At 29.6% G+C, this 20,319-nt stretch overlaps 1 protein-coding gene across 1 annotated transcript; it reads left to right on the top strand.

Moving 5' to 3' along the window:
• The first annotated feature begins 670 nt into the window (after positions 1–670).
• Positions 671–1,444, top strand: icln. The gene is made up of 2 exons (XM_065503409.1): positions 671–833; positions 889–1,444. The coding sequence occupies exons 1-2, from the start codon at positions 715–717 to the stop codon at positions 1,400–1,402; spliced, it is 633 nt and encodes a 210-aa protein (XP_065359481.1). The 5' UTR covers positions 671–714; the 3' UTR covers positions 1,403–1,444.
• Positions 1,445–20,319: the final 18,875 nt, after the last annotated feature.

The following is a 20,319-nucleotide window of genomic DNA, read 5'->3' as shown; positions in this document are numbered from 1 at the left end:
TGCTTAGGCCAGATCATCAAGAAACCTTTTCCCAAAAGGTTTTAGAAAAACTAAAGATATACATACAAATAAAACCATAGAGCAAGGCGTATTTAACAAGGTGACAGCAGTGGCGAATTGAAATAAATACAGGCGAATTCACTTATTTTTTATATATAGAGTTTGACATACGGACGTACGGGCGAATATTTTTTATATATGCAGTTTGACATTTGTGCGAGCTATTTCTATAATCAGCTGTGCTGCCGATGGCACCTTATTAAATGCACCTTGCCATAGAGTGAATGAGAATTACAGACACTCAATCTTTATTTGTAAAAATAAATACCAACAATAAACAGTGTTTTTATCTTTTTTTACATTACATTTTTACATTGAAAATGTGTGCTAAATACATTGTAATTCGAAAGGATTTCGAATCGAATTAGAGAGTAACCCCCCTTGATGCCATAATTATTAGAGCTCCATCTCAGACAACTTTTACTTGACAACAAACGTCTTTAATTGTTATGATAAATATTTGGCTAGTATAGACAGGGGGTTATACTTAATTCGCATTGAAACAGCTTTACGATACGATACAAATTGGTGGACTAATCAATTCTTATAACAAATGTTTTCTCCGCTAAATTCTTACCAAAATCGCTAAATCTGAGCAAATAGCTAAATTACCATCACTGTTGGTTTGTTGCCTCTTCATTGTGCATGTGAAAAATGGTTATAATTGGAAGAATAACTCCTCCTAATGTTGGACTGGCATTTTCATCAGACAATGTTCAATTAAAAATTGGACAAGAAACTGTTGGCACTGGCAGCGTATACATTAGTCAAAAGTAAATTGTTAAAAGCATGAAAAATTAGATCAAATTTGTTTATACGATTTTTTAGTTCTTTAGTTTGGCGGCCTAATAATTTGGATCAAGATGGCATTTCCATATTTTGGAAACAAATAAGTGTACATGGCATTTCTACGACACCCAGTAACTGCATTTATTTTATGCTTGATCATCAACTTAAATGGCCTGGAATTTATGAGGGAGAGATTCACAATCATTCCAACGGCACTGCAGAACATCAAAGTGGCAGTGAAAATGAAAGTGAAGATGATGAAGTTTACGAAGACGCCGAAGAAAATCAGATAACTGAATGCTGGCTTATACCACAGGATCAAAATAGTGTCAACATAATGTATCAAGCCATGACTGAATGTCAAGCTTTACATCCTGATTCTGGCGATAGTATATCCGGAGACAGCGAATACATGGACGATGAGGATGAAGATGATAACGATGAAGTGCCCGTGCTCGGTGGTGATAATGAAAATGCCAGCGTTGAACAAGCCAGAGATACCATGAATAATATGTCATTAAATGATGATCGTTTTGCTGATGCTGATGAATAATAAATTACATTCTTCATACACAGCCCAATTATGAATAAAAATTCCGCGGGAGTTTTTTCCCTTTTTTCCCTTTTCTCATTTTTCCTATTCAAATTCAATGGGAAAAAACTCCCGCGGAATTTTTTATTCATAATTTGGCTGACAATGTTTTTTGGTTTATAGAAAATCAAATTAACTTTTACATACATACATGCATATTTGTATTATTTAATTTTTTGTAATAAAAAGTCAATTTATTAAATTGAGAAATTGGAAAAGAATTGTCTGTACATTTGGATTAATATTTCAAAGGAATGATGGCCATTTTCCATCTGATCAAAGAAATGCCAAAATGTTTGTCAACTCATGCTCACATGTGGCAATTTATATATCCAGAAAAGGTCTATTCACCAAAGCCGGTATTTGTCATACACTAGAATAGAAGACCTTGTGCCCAAAGGTGGATTATTCAGAAAAGGAATTACTCCCAATTATTATGTGTCTAATATCATACATAACTATAAAATAAAACCAGAGATCAAAAATAACTCGTCCATATACCAAAAAACCCAAATTGTGATTTATATTTTTGTGATAAAAATAAATCACTGAAAATAGCAGTTATAAAATGATTTCTATTTAAATGGTTTGGTATGACCTTTATTCGTTTTTGTTGTTTTTTAATGGTTTGGTGTGAGATAAACAATTCATTTGATCTTGTTCTTAAGAACTGTTACTTTCTCTTTTATTTACATACCTACAATAACATATTATTAGTAAAATTGTTAACAAATTATGGAAATAATATGATGAGTATGAAGTAATGAAGTCTGAGTAACAGAAATGAGAATTTTTATTTAAATTGTTATTAATCTTTTGATAAATCTTTTGATTTGCATCAAATGCATTTTTGCGATTTATTTTTCATGTTCGCAAATAAAAGTCACAAACTGACCTTTACGAAATAAATAAATTATAAATCACTCATCCAGATTATTTGTGTTTGTTTCTTTTCTGTTTCTCTCAACCCCAAACCTAAAATGTTCTCGATATATCACAAAAAATTATTTTTAAATGGCTGCGAATGAGAATTTACCATTAAGATGAAAGTGAACCCGCTATTTTCGGTCTCTGAATAAAACACATGAACCATTTTTCGTATTTATGTATGTATGTCGTTTTCGAAAAACGTAGCAAATAAACCATAGAACGATATGATAGAGAAAACGATATTACCTTTTGGGGGCTACGATTACTGAAAATATCGTTTTCTAATATTTTGCTTCAAAAAATACTTATAAAAGTGAATGTGTGTCTGTATGTATGTTTATTAATATTAGTTTGGGATCTATGGACTGAAACGGCTGCACTATAGGAAATTTTCCCCATTTCTTGGCCAAAATTTTGAAAAATACATTTTTTATGCTTTAGTATAAATAAAAATATAACAAAGTAAACATATATTTTTAAATTTTGCAAAAAAGTTGATTATTTGTGACTTTATCAGTTGTTTTATGTTCGATTTCTAAATAAGTTTTCATATAACGATTGAGTGCAGCAAATTTTGATACAATTTCTAATAAAAGTTTTCATAATAAATATATAGAGTTTTTAAAAATTAAAAAATGGAAAATAATGCTGAAAGTGAGTACTTTATTAATATATAGAGAAATCTTGGTGAACTCGGCTATTAGACCGATTAAATTGGAAAAATTAAAGTGACCTTACGATTAAATAATAAAATTATGAAACTGAATTTTATTTGGACTTACAAAAAAATGTTAGCAGATGTTAGTTATAACATCATAACAGTTCTTTAGGACAGCTGCATATATTTGCATACTTTTTCAAAAAACGCATTTTTTCAGGTAAATACAGTGTGAAAAACTCAGAATTATTTAATGTATGCCATGAGAAATATGGTGAAAATGAAAAAAGAGCCGCTATATATGCATATTTCTTGTCACATATTGATGAAAGTGATTGTTCAGAAAATCTAAATCAATGTTTAGAGGAGCAGTCACGAATGTTTTGTGCATTCAAGGCAAATTATTGAATCAACTGTGCTTCCCGTTGAATGCTTCGGTGAAGACGCCTCTGAATCGCGTCATAAAATATATAAATCTGATAGATTGTTGCATGCACGAAAAAGCAGCCGTGTGAATAATTTGACCGACGTTTTTAATAGAGAATTGGATACATCTGATCCTTTCATTTCCAGTATTTCTCTGAACAAACGGATTAAAAAACAGAAGAAATTAAAGCTTCCTACAGAAGTAATCCATATGCTCAAATCTTATAATATTTCTTTAGAAAATTACCAAACAGATGAAGAGCAATCGGAAAGTGAAGATGAAGAAATAGAATCGAGCGTTCTTTTGAACCCTTGTTTTTTAAATATGGTTGATAATTTAGAATTAGAAAATCAAATTGATGAATAAATTAAAATTTTAAACATAATTAAGTTTGTTTTATTATCAAAAGTTAGTTTACACTCAAAAAACAAAATAGAAGAAAAGAGTTTAGGCAAATACCTAAGAGTTACAGGTATGGACTGCATCCAGGAACATACAACCCAATAAACACAGTTTGGAAGAAATTTTTAGTTAATTTTATTTTTATCTTTGACATTTTTTTTTCAGTGTATGGAAAAGTTTTAATGGTCCCTCCCTCCCTTTTAAGAGTCTTCAAAAATTCGAATCCAAAAAAAATATTTAAATCGGTCCAGCCGTTTGGCTGTAATTAATTATGGCCAAAAAAAATGGGGAAAATTTCCTATAGTGGGCTGAACCGATTTGCTTGAAATTTTTACAGTATATTGCTGTATATCTGGAAGAAGCTATAGGCTACTTTTTGTTTTGAAATTTTAAGTGGGCGTGGTACCTCCCATACAAAGTTAATCTTAAAAATCAAATATTTAGGAAACTATAATACCTATAGTGCTCAAATTTAGCTTAAGCAATTCCACCGTTTGTATAAATATTTGAGGCAAAATGGGAGTAGTAGCCACAGTGGGCGTGGCACCTCCCATATGATTATTTTAAAAAATCTAATATATGGGATACAATAAGAGAGAATCCATACATTTTGTACGTTTATTCTACCATCAATATTAATATTTAGGAGAAGAATGGGCGGACTAAAATAGTGGGCGTGGCACCTCCCAAACAATCTAAATACTAATATTCATATCTATCTGTATAATTATAGTATGTAAAGCCTTCAAACTTTTTATTAACTTCTTATTTAGTCCTAAAATGGGCAAAATAGCAATAGTGGGCGTGCCACCTCCCATAGATGTGGTGACAAATTATATATAGGGAAAGCTATAGCAGCTATAAATATTAATATTTAGTACAGAAATCCGCGGACTACCAAAAATATTAAGTAAATTTTAAAATTTGTATGTATGTATACATTTGAAACCCTTATCTATATACAGTATTGGCCATAACTAAAGCACCCCCTCAATGAATTTTTTCAAATCATAATTTTTTTGATAAAAACGGCTTTTTTGGGATGTATTTTGTATATATTTTATTAACTAACTAGCTGAGCTGTGTGCTTCGCCACCCCAATTAGAAGAATGAAATAGTACTATTAAGTCTCCCTTTGTGAATCTAATTGTAAATGTCTAATTTCATATTTCTGGGTCCATTATTATAGAAAATGCAAAAGAAAGTTACCACTAAAGTCACCTTTTGTGAATTCAAATTCATTCAGAATCATGTGTGCCTAATTTTAAATTTTTAGGTTTATTATAAAATATTCAAAAAGTATCATTGCAATAAACAAATTGTACCATTGATATAACCCGTCAAGTTTGAATTTTAAATTTGTATAGCCTTTCCTATATTATCAACTAATTTTGTTTCTATAACAATTAATATTTAAAAATTATCACAAAACCCAAAAAAACGAAACCGCGGTTTTGAAATTCTTCAGTTTTTTGGAAACGCTAGGTCCATTATTATAGTAAATTCACAAAAGTACATATGAGAACAAAGAAAAAGTACCAAGAAGTATGGCCTTGAATTTTCACTCACTTGGGACCATAGACGCCTAATTTCATATTTCTATGTCCATTATTACAGAAAATTCAAAAAGTACCATTAGAATATATAAAAAGTACCAAAAAGCCCCCACTTGTGGTTTCCCACTCATGGTTTTAGGTTAATTGGTGAAGAATTTACAAAAAGTACCATTCGAATAAAGAAAAAGTACCAAAAAGTCTATCCCTAGAATTCTCACTCACTTAGGACCATATATGCTTAATATCATATTTCTAAGTTCATTGTTATAGAAAATTCAAAAAAGTACCATTAGAATAAAGAAAAAGTACCAAAAAGTCTCCCCCTAGAATTCTCACTCACTTTAGAACATATACGATTAATTTCATATTTGTATGTTCATTATTACAGAAAAATCAAAAAGTACCGCTACAATATATAAAAAGTACCAAAAATCAGGCACTTGTGGATTCCCACTCACTCCGGTCCATATAAGCTTTACTTCATGTTTCTAAGTTCATTGGTGAAGAAATTACAAAAAGTACCATTCGAATAGAGAAAAAGTACCAACAAGTCTCCCCCTAGAATTCTCACTGACTTAGGATTGTGTATGCTTAATTTCATGTTTCTAAGTCCATTGTCATACAAAATTAAAAAAAAGTACCATTAGATGAATAAAAAAGTACATATAGTTCAGTTCTCACATTTTGGTACCTAAATATTGTACCCTATGCCTAACAGAAACTTCACTCAAATCAGCTTACTTTAATGTCGATAAGTGAAATAATTTAAAATATTAAAAAAGTACCATTAGGAGAAAAGTACCAATTTACCTTTTCTTCCTCGAACACCCATCAAGTTCGAACTTTAAAAATACTCCATTTTGCCAAAATTGTTTATGTTACAGACATGTCTCAAAATATTAAAATCTGTGTTAATGTGCCCAAGAAAAAATATGTTTTAAAAAAAGTACCAAACTGTTTACCCGGATTTGGCCCAATATACACCTTGACACTCGAGTTCCAAATAACACCCTGCTAGTTAATTTTTGTATGAATCCAGAAACCAATGTTAAAAAAATTATCAAAATTGGCTTAATAATTTCAAATAAAATGTATTTTCCCAATTTTATCCCCTTTTTGGTACCTTTTTTATCCCCATTGCTTTGGTAAAATTTTATTCAAATAAATTTCTGTATCGTGGTGGGAGATCATAATAAAATATTCGTATGTCTATGTCAGATTATAGAAAAACATATTTTATGAAAAAGTACCAAAAATAAACACAATTTTTATTTTTTAAATTTGTTTCTATGTTTATTGGTTTAAAAGATACATAGGGTGCAAAAAAAAGTACCAAAATACAGTTTTTACCCGTTTTCTCCCCTAAATGTTTCGAGTTTCGAAAAAGTACGAAACACCTGTCAGCTTATTTTTTAAATGGAGTAATATGCAATTTTAAGTTTTTTTGTATCTTTATTAGTTTTGAAGATATAAGGTTACCGAATTTACCCTTTTTTACCCCCTAAACGTTCGAATTTCCAAAAATCCCTTCTTATCGGATCGTTTTGGGGAGGGAGGAACCCACAGTTAAAATTTCGTGATTCTAGCTTCAGCCGTTTGGGCTGTGCGATGATGAATCAGTCGGTCAGTCAGTAACGTTACTCTTTTATATATATAGATATTGTTAATGTTCATATAATATTCATTTAGTAAAAGATAATTTTATTAAAAATTAATTTAAAATGATAAATCGAATAGGCTACGTATAAACGTAGTATTTAATAATCAAACTAGCGTTCTTCTTAGTGCCGTCATTAAAACCCGCGTTCGTAGTTTCTTCCTACAAAAACTTATTAATAAAGCGACAATAAATAATTTTAATATTTCTCAAAATATGTTCATTTTGTTCCTACATTTCTTGTTCTAGTGGCCTGAGACACGTTAATGGCCTGGCGATTTTTTAATAACTTTAACATTTTTTAACCAATTTTTGTGTTTTATATCCAGGGCAACCAAAAATATGCAATATCATATTTTTTGCTGTGCGTCGTATAAACATATGAGTTAGTATTTATCCGTTTCAGACAATTTTAAGAATTTTGGCATCGATTTGTTAGCGCATATTTTTGCATATTTTGCCCTTTACTGCATATTTTGGCATATTTTGCGTTTTATAGCATATTTTTGCATATTTAACTCATAACTGCATATTTTTGTTGGATATTTTCTTTTATTTTTCAATATTTTATTTTCCTTATATAATTTTATTGTTTGTATTGTAATTTTTCATTTCTATATTTTACTATTTTGTTAAGGTCCAATGATAATTGGCCTAAGTTACTTAAATAAAAAATAGAGTACCCATAATCGCTTATATTCACAGAGTTTTCGTTGATTTAAGGGAGCTTAGTTTTCATATATTTCAATTAAATTAAAAATATATACACAAATATTAAAATTTAACAAATAGTAAAAATACGTAAAAAATTAAAAGAAAATTCCAAAATTGTATGTTATTATGGGCAACTTCTTAAAAAATTGTTGGATACATTTAAAAGAAGGAATTTTAGTCAGCTTGAGACAGTTTGGGCATTAATAGTTTACCACTAATGTAAAAAAAACAAGTATTCAACAGACGTTGAGAATATTAAGATCTATCGAAAATCTCGCGTTCAAAACCCGTTGATATATTTACACAACTTGTAAAAAAAATTATTAAGAAATCGTTAAAAAAGAATATACGTGGATATCGATAAACGATGCAATGGATGAGAAAGGAAGAAACATAGGAAATGTCACGGTATTTTGAGTCCCAGTGATAAAACTTGAACAAAAAGTTTTTTTAATTGCCGCAGTGTTAAATAGAATTAATCATTCCACTATTGTAAGGCTCTTTTATAATTCTATTTAAATTTTAGAAGCCGAATTCAGATGTTAATCTAGATACATGATGAATGCTCCAAAATCCTTTGCAATTTTTTACCAAAAAATTACACGCTATTCACAGAGTTTTTGAAACATTATTCAAATGATAAAAAAGCTTTTAAAGCTTCATATAGAATAGAAGCATTTGGAGAAACTTATTGGGTACATCCTCAGTAGGGATCCTATAAACATTGGGAATGGATTGAGAATGTAAAATATTATGCCACTAATTACTAAAAAAAAGTTTGAAGTATTAAGCAGTTTAAAAGATGAGACAAATCAATTGATTATGATTGTCTAAGAAACTCGGAAATCTAAAACAAAGATTTAGTTAAAAAATTTTAGAACTTAAGTAAACACAAAGTAATTTATTTCTAAATATAATAAAATGAATTCAATATAACTATTTTCATGTAGTGCCAAATTCCCTAAAATCGATATTTAATCCTATAATAACCAATTTTAATTTATGAGCTCAATATTTTATTTACTTCATATATATATTTTTAATGAAATTTTGAAATCAAACAATAACCAACTATTTTTAAGTGCATATTTTTTATATTTTAAGAGCATATTTTTCGTTTTTAAGTGCATATTTTATGCGCATAAAACTCATTTTTTAGAGCATATTTTTGGTTGCCCTGTTTATATCTTATTAGAAAGACAATTACGTACACATTTTGTTTACGTACAAATTGAATTTTTTCCCCTTGTAAATGCACCTCAAAACTGAATCGCAAGTCGGCACGGCTTGCAATCATGATAGAAAGACAAAATTTCATATTTAACTATAGTTTTATATATAAAAAAAAGGTCCGTTAGTCAATCAGTTGTTTTCGTGACGTAGAAAAAGACCTTTGTGCTTTGTTTTGAAAGCAAAATACTATTTTTTTATATCAAAGGTGAAAACAAAATTCAAAAAAGAAATAAAAAAAATAATATTTTTAATTTGCCACCACAAATCTCATATATTTAAATATCTACATTTTCCAAGCTTATTAACAAAAAATTTATTGTATACATAAATAATTAAAGCCCTCACTATTCTATTATCTACACTATATTAAGTTTAAATACTTATTTATTTAATTTTTCATTTTGGTTTTTTGACATTTGTTAAGACCAATCGTTGTTTTTGTAGAACTGACACCACCTTGTATGAATTCGCCTTGGATTGCTACTTATGGCAATTTGCTGCCTACACTCGCAAATTTTATTGACGCAATCAAATTTGACAATTATATTACGTAGCAATAAATATTGCTACGTGGAGACCTACGGTAAAGCATGCCTCAAGGCACTCATCGCAAAATGCCAATAAATGAAAATATAACTGACATTTCATTTCAAAAGCATTGAAAGCTTTTTTAAAATAATTTAAGTGCGTTTTTTTAGCAACTGCTACATGAGTTTTTGAAATGCAAAATCAGTTATATTTGCATCTATTGGCATTTTTGCGAAGAGTGCCTAGGGCATAGAGAATTATACATAGAGACGAGACACTCCGATTTGTCAAACAAAATTACAACAAATCAAATGTTTTATACAACAACAAAATACATTGTATAACATGTATTTTGTTGTTGCAAGAGATAGGTTTTTGACAACAGACTTTGGTTTTTGACAATTACGTCTCGTCTCTATGTTACCCTATGGCCTAGGGTATGCTTGGGCACTAGAGGGTTAATTTAAGGTCACTTTTAATTTTTACGTGCATCCTTCTTTGTTTGTATCCTCATTCTAATTCATAATTCCCAAATAATGAGACGACAAAAAAATCAGAAACCTGTGCCACCTAAACAAAGTTGCCAAATTTTACGATTTTCATCGACTTTTTGGTAATTTTTGTACGGCCGTCAAAAGTTAGTGTGTAATTGAGGAATATTCTTGGTGCACTGAATTAATCCAGCTGGTTTTAGTATTTACTCTGTGTGGGAGTTGCCAATCAAAATGACAGAGCAAGAATTGTAACCGCTGTAACAGTAAGGTAAAAGTCGTGGTAATGCGGTTCCGACATAAGGGTAGTACAGTATTTATTAAAAAATTCACCACACTTTTTTAATTTATTTTAATAAAAAATAATTTTGCAGTAAAAACGACCCAAGGAAATTTATCCGTTATCCGTTATATGCCAAAATGTTTAGCCAAGCCACACACCAAAAAGGTTGCCAACACGAATGAATGTAGGGATGTGTGGATTGTGGAATTATTGTTTTGATGCCGCTTAATGTATGTCAGACGCACCGCTCTATCTTCAATATATACCCTGCAGTTCATTGCACTAGTTCCGCTACGTCGAATTCGTTGGCCACTAAGAACTACTACTAGTGAACTTTCAACCCACTCGCAACGTTATTGACTGGTGAATTTAACACGGGGATGTCATTGCAGTGGTCGATTGGCACACTCTGCATAACACTTCACTATTACCTAGCGTTTACACATGCAAGTAACAGTTCGAAAAACACAATACATACATACTTTTGCACTAACACAATCACACATGCAGCCACTTGCAGCTCACTGCCTACTGAATTTAGGTGGACAGTGATTTTCGACACTTTCATACAAGTGATGACAAATAGAGTTGCCAATAAATAGCTTTTAAAAAATTTATCAGAAGGTGGTAAAATAATAATTATATTTTTAACTTATTTTATGTATTTTTGTAAAAGAAAATAGTACAAATGACCACTAATGCTTATCGTTTTCGTAAAAATAGCAATTTCATTAGTTTTAATAAATAAAATTGTTACTAATATCTATAAAAATTGTTAACCTAACATTTTCCCCAGAAATTTTTATATTTGAATATCATGGTAACACTTTATTGTTATGAATAAAAATAATAAAATTTGGTTTCAAGCCGCAAATGGACTTAAAAATAACAAATGCTGATATATAAAAGGTTTATTTATCGAATTAGCTGTAATATTCTTATATTTGTGGCATTTTGAAGAAATCATTCTCCTTCGCTAACATTTACAAAATGAACTTTTACTTGCATGTGTAAACGCTCAAGGAACTTGTAGACATTTCGATGTATTTTCGACATTTTCGATAATAATACGTATTATCAACTTTCATCAATCTACTTGCATGTGTAAACGCAGCGTTAAATTCAATAGTGAAAATATTCCAGCATTTGAGAAAAAAAGAAAAAATAAATTTTACTGAGAGCGGGGTTGAACACATAACCTCTCGTTTTCTAGTCAAATGCTCTAACCACCAGTGATGTTAACCGTACGGTAATTACCGTATTGTACGGTAATTTAGACCTCCGTACGGTAGGCAGGTAATTTCTACATTTGTACGGTAATTTTAAAAAATTTTAAATTTTTAAAAATTATATCCTAAACGTTATATTTCCATAATGTGTCTACATATAATGTACATATTTCTCATTAAAATAATCATAAAACTTTGAGGATGATGATTACCAATTACCACTAGACAAAATATATCTACGCGGTAAAGTAATCGCAAGTCTTTCAAGTATGGATATTTCAACATACAAATTAGTATTAAAAACTGATCGTAATAAATCCCCAATTGTTTGATACCAATATTTCTATAATTCCTTTAGTTTTGCATTTCCCAGAAGCTGTTGAAATCGATGAATTTAAATAAATAGATACGGAATTTATATTATAAGGCAAATAAATGATGTTGATAAAAATGGCATTCTGCTGTTTTACAAACATGGTCCTATATTCAAAACCCACTATCTTTGATATTCACGAAAATTACTTTTTGATAGTAAAATGTTCAGTAAAACAGCCCTCATCTATGGTGTGAATTCCTTACAACCTATTGTCTTTTGCTGTTTTATTTGCATTTTTGTTATTTCTCTGTTATACAATTATTTTTTTCCGAATGCAAAAGCCTCTATCTTTTCAAATATTTTTTTGGAATAATTTCTTCTTGCAATTCATGTTTTCCTACTAATTTTTGAATGCTGAACATGAATTTTACATTTTTCAATCATTTAAAAAAATGAATTACCATGAAAATATTTTACCATTTTGTCTTTGGAAAATATAATTTCCATGGCATAACAATTAATGGTTAAAGTTGGAGTTTGCTTAAAAAGTGTCTACTTTTAAAGTTTTTTTTTATCTTATGTTGTATTATTAGCCGTTATCTTAAATAAATCACGTTAAAAACTGACAGATGGCATAAATGAAATCAAAATAATTTAATTCTATTAAAATGCAAAATCCTCTATCTTTTCATTTTTATATACACATTGAATATTTTGAGAAGAAAAACCCTCTAGCATACCGAATTTTAATAACTCAAGTAATACGCGACAAAAAACATTTTTTTGGCTTTCCTGAAAAGTTGTTTTTTAAGATAGAGAGTTTTGAATATAGGCCCTCGATATATTGAATTATAAAAATAAACATGTTTCAATAAGAAAATATTATTATTTTTGTACTAAACTTTGGATACGGTAATTTTACTTAAAAAACGGTAATTTTTTTAGGGCTGTACGGTAATCGAAATTAAAAAGTTAACATCACTGCTAACCACTAAACCACAGAGCTCTTATTTGTACTGCTCTCTAATTGTTATTAAGAATAACATGTGGGTCTACTCCAGTGATGTTCAAAAATAAAAATGAAGATGTATTGGTGAGAGAGCTACCCAGCAAACATAATGTCAAACACTTAAAATAATAACAAAATGAAGAAAGTTTAGATTTAGAATTTTTGGCAAATAAAACCAATTTATTAAATGAATGTAATTTAAATTTTAAGGAAATGAAAAAATATACATTGTAAGTCCGAAATTCTCTTAAATTTTGTATTTATTTTTGACTTTGTTTTATTGTGTTCAATTGTAATTGAAACGCGTGTGTTTGCTATGCTTCAAACAAAAACAACCAACAACAATGCTTAATAAATTTCTGAAAAAAAATTGCGATAGTCCGCCACATGTGGTTTCTTCGCATTCTCAGCCACAAAGTATACAGAGGCGTCACGAGACAGAAAATAATATAGTTCTATATTTGTTTCATTTTTAGTAACTGCCCTTTTCATTTTGTTTTAGTCTTAATTTTCTGCCGCAATAATTCAATTTCTTTCCGATTTAGTTTGATGCAATCATTTATTTTTGTAATATTTCACTTTTAATTGCCATTGTACATGTGGAGTTTTATTTTGCAAATGTAAAAAACAACCAAGAATTTTGTTTCATTTAAATTTACACGTAAACAATACACACATTTTTATAATTTTCCATTTTAAAAAATGTTGTGCCACAGACTACGAAAAAATTGTCTTACAAATTTATTTGTTTGTTTTGTTCACATTTCTTTGTCTACCAAATTCGTGTTGTATATAGCGTTTTGCTTTAACACATCACTGATATTGTAGTACAAAATATATTGCTATCTCTTTTTATGAGAACTGCCCTAACATCTGATTTAGCGTTTTTTAAACGTCAAATTTGACACTTCTGTATATTCTGTGGTTGCTGTTTAGCATTTGTAGAAGCAAGGTTATGTTGCGGATTTTTTTATGTTTATGATTTTCTCTCTTTTATTACAGTCAGTCATCTCTCTGCTGCTTAACGCACACAAATATACTCATGGTGGTATGCAGTGTTACCGTTGGAAAATTTCAGAAAGTCGCACAAAAAGGGCATTTCTTAAAAAAAAGTCGCACAAAAGGGGGATTTTGACATTAAAAAAGAAGGAAAATAAACAAAATAAAAATCGTTTAAATGTTGTATGTGATGTATTTTTAATTTTCGGAATTGTGATATATTTAATTTTAATCATATTATTTACAAAATCTTAACAATTATTTTTTATATTATACATATACTTCGTAATAAGCGCATCACTTGGCACCAAGTTTCCAAATCTTCGTTCAACAAATTTTGTGCTGAAAGTATTGACTCATATGTGTCCACTTTTAGCATATTTTAGGCTACAACATAGTCAATAAAGAAAAGTGGTATTTTCGTGGTGGAAAAGTGGTATTTTTGTTTTTCATCTTACAAAACTCAATTCAAATCTGTACCCAAAGATAAAATATAGTTGTACAAGTTCTATAACAATATTATGGTTACTGTAATTATGTATATGATTGCGGTAATCATAATATGTTTAAGTTACCATTCATATAATTGAGGCAATTATATATATATGATTGTAGTAAATAAATATATATTTATGGCAATCATATTCATGATGAATCATTATTCATAATATGTTGTACTCAGAGTACAACATATCATAATCCCAGAATAACTCAACATCATAAAAGTGGTTGCCACAAACATATACTTAATTACTGCAATCATATATATAATTGCTACAATTATATGAATGGTAACTTAAAAATATTATGATTACCGCAATCATATACATAATTACAGTAACCATAATATTGTTAAAAAGCTTGTAAAAATTATGAAGTGGTTATGGTAAACATGTACAACTAAATTTCTTCTCTGAGTATAGTATTAGATGGTTTTAATTGAGTTTTGTAAGATAACTAACGAAAAAATAGTGAAAAACGGATATTCCAGGGTCCCACTCAATGAAAACCAAAAATACCACTTTTCTTTATTGATTATGTTGTAGCCGGCCTTAAGCTTAGCAACTTTACTGATCTAACATTTTCCGGTGGGTAGAACCCCCGCTGATCACTGACCCTACTATTTGTCGCATAGTGTAATTAATTTAAATTTGTGTTGAGCATCTTTTTGAAATCAATTCCAAACAATTTATTTCCTTATTGGAATGAATTAACACTGAAAGCTCATTACTATTTATTACAATTCCTGAAATTATTTCTTTACAGAGTTTGTGATAAAAATTTAATATATTGGTTTTTATATCAATACTACAAGAAAGCTTTACGGAGCATACATATCTCCGTTTCTGCCTCATGTTCAATATATATTTTTAGTAGTTCTTTAACGCGTGAATCGCCCATAAAATCAATTTCTTCTATATTTATTTTTACAAAGTTTTTAAATATTTCTAATACAAAATCTTTTGTTCTAGAAACGAGATATGTATATTATTTGCGATAATTTGCTTTGAAAATTTAATTTGTTCATAGTTTTTAATAATATATACTAAAAAATTTTTGTAATTGTGGACAATACAAAAAGGGGCAAAAAGGGTAAAAAATCTGGAAAAGTGGCAGATTTAGTTCATTTTAGGAAAGGTTCACAAAAAGTTTCACGGTAGCTGAAAAAGGGTCAAAATGCGACTTTAGTCGCACAACGGTAACGCTGGTGGTATGTGTTTGCCCATGACTGCTCTACTCTCTATTTTTGCATTTTCTACATCATCACTGAGAATGAAAACACAAACGGCCACATTCAGCATTACATGTGGCCATCGAAGTGGTATGTTTTAGATGATTTTATTTTTCTTGAATTTATTTTCAAAAACTAAAGACAATAAACAAACTACTGACTATTGTTTATTACTGAATATGCTGGTGAAATGTAGTGCAAATGACAACCATTTAACTACCACTTTAGCAGCCACATCGAACTAGTTAATTGTACAAGTAGTAATATAGCTAGTGCAAGGTTTCCAATTGGCACTTTTCAAACTGCTGGGTAAAGACAAATATCTGACTATTGTTTATTACTGAATATGCTGTGAAATGTAGTGCAAATGATAACCATTTAACTACCACTTTAGCAGCCACATCGAACTAGTTAATTGTACAAGTAGTAATATAGATAGTGCAAGGTTTCCAATTGGCACTTTTCAAACTGCTGGGTATTTTCAAAAACTAAAGACAAATATCTGACTATTGTTTATTACTGAATATGCTGGTGAAATGTAGTGCAAATGATAACCATTTAACTACCACATTAGCAGCCACATCGAACTAGTTAGTTGTAGAAGTAGTAATATAGCTAGTGCAAGGTTTCCAATTGGCACTTTTCAAACTGCTGGGTATCTTAAAAGAAAGGCAACCTATACTATTGCATTTTACGATTGTATTACCCAGCAGTTAAGCAAGTAGACAATGTATCCATTAAAGACAGTAATTGTCACAAATGTCTTATCACTTGGCTGAATCCAATTTATATATTTTGGCCATTTGACACGTATGTGCTCTTTATAGTGCAGAGAGAAGACAATTGTTTCTTTATACACCACAAGTAATCTGGCAGGAAGACAATCGTCACTTTAGTGTCTCTAAGTAATCTACGCTGACGTCACTTTAAAATATTATTTTGTGCTGTACTTTAGAAAGTAGTTATTTTACCCACCAGAAGTAATCTATTGAATAGTCAATTGTCTCCTAATGTCTCATTTTAGTCTGAAGTATAGTCTGTTTCAATTTTATTTAACTTTAGGGATAAGCCATTTTATTTACTACAAAAGTATAACTATAATTATATTTAGGGACTAGCAACTTTACTTACTACCTTATGTTACTTTGAAAATAATACTTTGAGACTTTGATACTATTACAACTCTTAAATTGAACTTAAGAAATTAGTTATTTAACTCACCAGAAGGATATGTCTTTTAGACTGACTATTTGAGGTCAATAATCTTCCGTATACGACACAAAAAGCTAGTTAAGTAGCTTATCAAGTAACCAGTTTGGTAGCTAGTAAGGTAACTGACAACCTGCTTCAGTGATGTTAACTTTTTAATTTCGATTACCGTACAGCCCAAAAAAAATTACCGTTTTTTAGGTAAAATTACCGTATCCAAAGTTTTGTACAAAAATAATAATATTTTCTTATTGAAAAAACACAACTTTTCAGGAAAGCCAAAAAACAGTTTTTTTCGCGTATTACTTGAGTTATTAAAATTCGGTATGCTACAATTATTATTTTAAAGCAACTATTGAATCTCACATATAATTGGTTTTTAAAATTTTGCATTATTGGGGACTTTATGATAGATAGAGGGTTTTTCTTCTCATAATATTCAATGTGTATGTATACAAATGATAAGATAGAGGATTTTGCATTTTGATAGAATTAAATTATTTTGATTTCATTTATACCATCTGTCAGTTATTAACGTGATTTATTTAAGATAACGGCTAATAATACAACATAAGATAAAAAACACTTTAAAAGTAGACACTTTTTTAAGCAAACTCCAACTTTAACAATTTATTTTTATGCCATGGAAATTATATTTTCGAAAAAAAAAAGGTAAAATATTTTCATGGGAATTCATTTTTTTAATGATTGAAAAATTTAAAATTCATGTTCAGCATTCAAAAATTAGTAAGAAAACATGAATTGCAAGAAGAAATTATTCCAAATAAAAATTTGAAAATTAATTATTTGAAAAGATAGAGACTTTTGCATTCGGAAAAAATTAATTGTATAACATAGAGAAATAACAAAAATGCAAATAAAAAGCAAAACACAATATGTTTGTAAGAAATTCACACCATAGAAGAGGGCTGTTTTATTGAACATTTTACCATCAAAAAGTAATTTTCGTGAATATCAAAGATAGAGGGTTTTGAATATAGGACCAAGTTTTTAAAACAGCAGAATCCCATTTTTATCAAGATCTTTTATTTGCCTTATAAACATAAATTCCTATCAATTTCATTAAATTTATTCATTTGAACAGCTTCTGGGAAAAGCAAAACTAATTGAATTACAGAAATATTGGTATCGAATAATTGGGGATTTATTACGTCAATGTTTCAAATAAATGTTTGCAATCAGTTTTTAATACTAATTTGTATGTTGAAATATCCATTCCTGGGAAACTTGCGATTACTTTACCGCCTAGATATATTTTGTCTAGCGGTAGTTGGTTATCATCATCCTCAAAATTTTATGATTATTTTAATGAGAAATATGTATGTATATCATATGTAGACCCATTATGGAAATATTACTTTTGGGATATAATTCTTAAAAATTTAAACTTTTTAAAATTACCGTACAAATGTAGAAATTACCTGCCTACCGTACGGAGGTCTAAATTACCGTACAATACGGTAATTACCGTACGGTTAACATCACTGACCTGCTTCTATCAATGCTCATGCGAGACTGACTGTTTTTATCAGTGTTGCCACCAGGAAAATTATAAACTACACATGCCTCATGCCTAAATTACACATACGAGAAAAAATTACACATGTAAATAAATTTTTCGTGATTTTAATAGGAGAAATTGTCTAAAATTGTCATGAATATAAAAGGTTTGTCACAGTGGACTCTGGGATGTTTGGGCCAAATACGCAATGGGCAATTGCCACTTGCGTTGATTTTAATTTATCCAATAATTGGATATATGAGGGGTATTAAAGCATTCATTTTTTTAATGAACTTTTCTAATTTAATGAATTCTTGAGATCAGTCAAATATGTCAATCCCAAATACGCTTTTAACAAATATTAATCAATGTCCATTCGGAGATTGTTCCATTGAAAATTGTTACATTTCTATTAAAAATTTAAAAATATTTAAAAACAAGTAAGAAAGTATGGTCGGTCAAGCCCGACCATATCCTACACTAAGTAAAAGAGCAAAAAAAAATTTTCTTTTAAAATTTCAATAATTTATATTTTTGAGTGAAGTGGGAAGTGGGGTTATATGGGGGCTATGACCAATTATGGACCGATCACCATGAAATTAGGTCGTGTGATTTACGTCTATATTAAAGTTAACTATGTTGAATTTTGTGTGTTTACCAAAATTTTTAAGCGATTTATGCACGTTAAAGTGATTTTCGGAAGCGGGTCTATATGGGAGCCATGACTAATTATGGACCGATCGTAACAAAATTTGGTGACATGAATTTTGTGTATATAAAACTTATTTGGAGCGGAATTTGTGGAGATACATATATAAATTAAACATTTATGACCGATAAAGTCCAATTTCGGGAGGACATTTGTATGGGGGCTAGGTGAAATAGTGGACCGATTTCAGCCAGTTTCAATAGGCTTGGTCCTTGAGTCGAAAAAATAATATGTACCAAATTTGATCGAAATATCTTCAAAATTGCGACCTGTACTCTGCGCACAAGGTTTACATGGACAGCCAGCCGACCAGACGGACGGACGGACGGACATCGCTTAATCGACTCAGAAAGTGATTCTAAGTCGATCGGTATACTTTAAGGTTTTGGGTTTTGGGCGTTACAAACATCTGCACAAACGCATAATACCCTCCCCACTATGGTGGTGTAGGGTATAAATAGCACATTGTTTGCTTTCGAATTTTAATTTATTCCTAATTTATATTAAGTGCTTTGAAATCAGTTCTGTTTTCAGTTTCAAAGATAAATATTTTTTACTATTTGTTTAAAAATTATAGCTCTGATCATTTTCCTTCCCAGTAAAATCTTGTAACGTTTATATTTTTAAAATTTGTAGTTAGAAATTTGAAATAAAGCTTCCAAAATAGTAAGTCAATTTTATTGTTTATTATTTAAAACACAAACCAGAAACCAGACAGACAATAGCATAAACACAAAACAGTTCTTATGGGTATAAAAAATAACTAGTAACAATTTGTAAATAAATTTTTCTCACACAAATTCCTACGTTCTTGTTTTTTCTCTCTTAAGTTTGGCTAACCTTACCCCGAAATAACTGCAATTACCGTTACCGATATAATAGTTTATACCGTTATCTGTAAATACCGTTACCCTTATTCTATAAACAATTTAAAATTATAAAAATACATATTTTCGACTTTGGGTTATCTTGAAAATTAACGTTTTTCCAATAACAATTTGTAATAACTTGTAAAAATGTATAGTTATTGAATAGTATTTTTTGTTTTACATTTTTTTCATGTTGGAATTAAAAGTCTTATATATAAACTAAAATTTAGTTTTTATTGCCAATATTACGCAAACGGCGAAATGTCCACCTGGAAAACCAAACATAGCAATCTCCAAATTACTTATCGTATTTTTCTGCAAACCTTAATGTTAATTTAGTTCAAACTTCATCTTATATATAAATAGTTATTGTCCACCAATCTTAATAAAACAAATATGGTTTTC

This window comes from Calliphora vicina, chromosome 3, assembly GCF_958450345.1.
Source record: "Calliphora vicina chromosome 3, idCalVici1.1, whole genome shotgun sequence".
Lineage (NCBI taxonomy): Eukaryota > Metazoa > Arthropoda > Insecta > Diptera > Calliphoridae > Calliphora > Calliphora vicina.
This window is presented reverse-complemented; position numbering and strand designations above follow the sequence as displayed.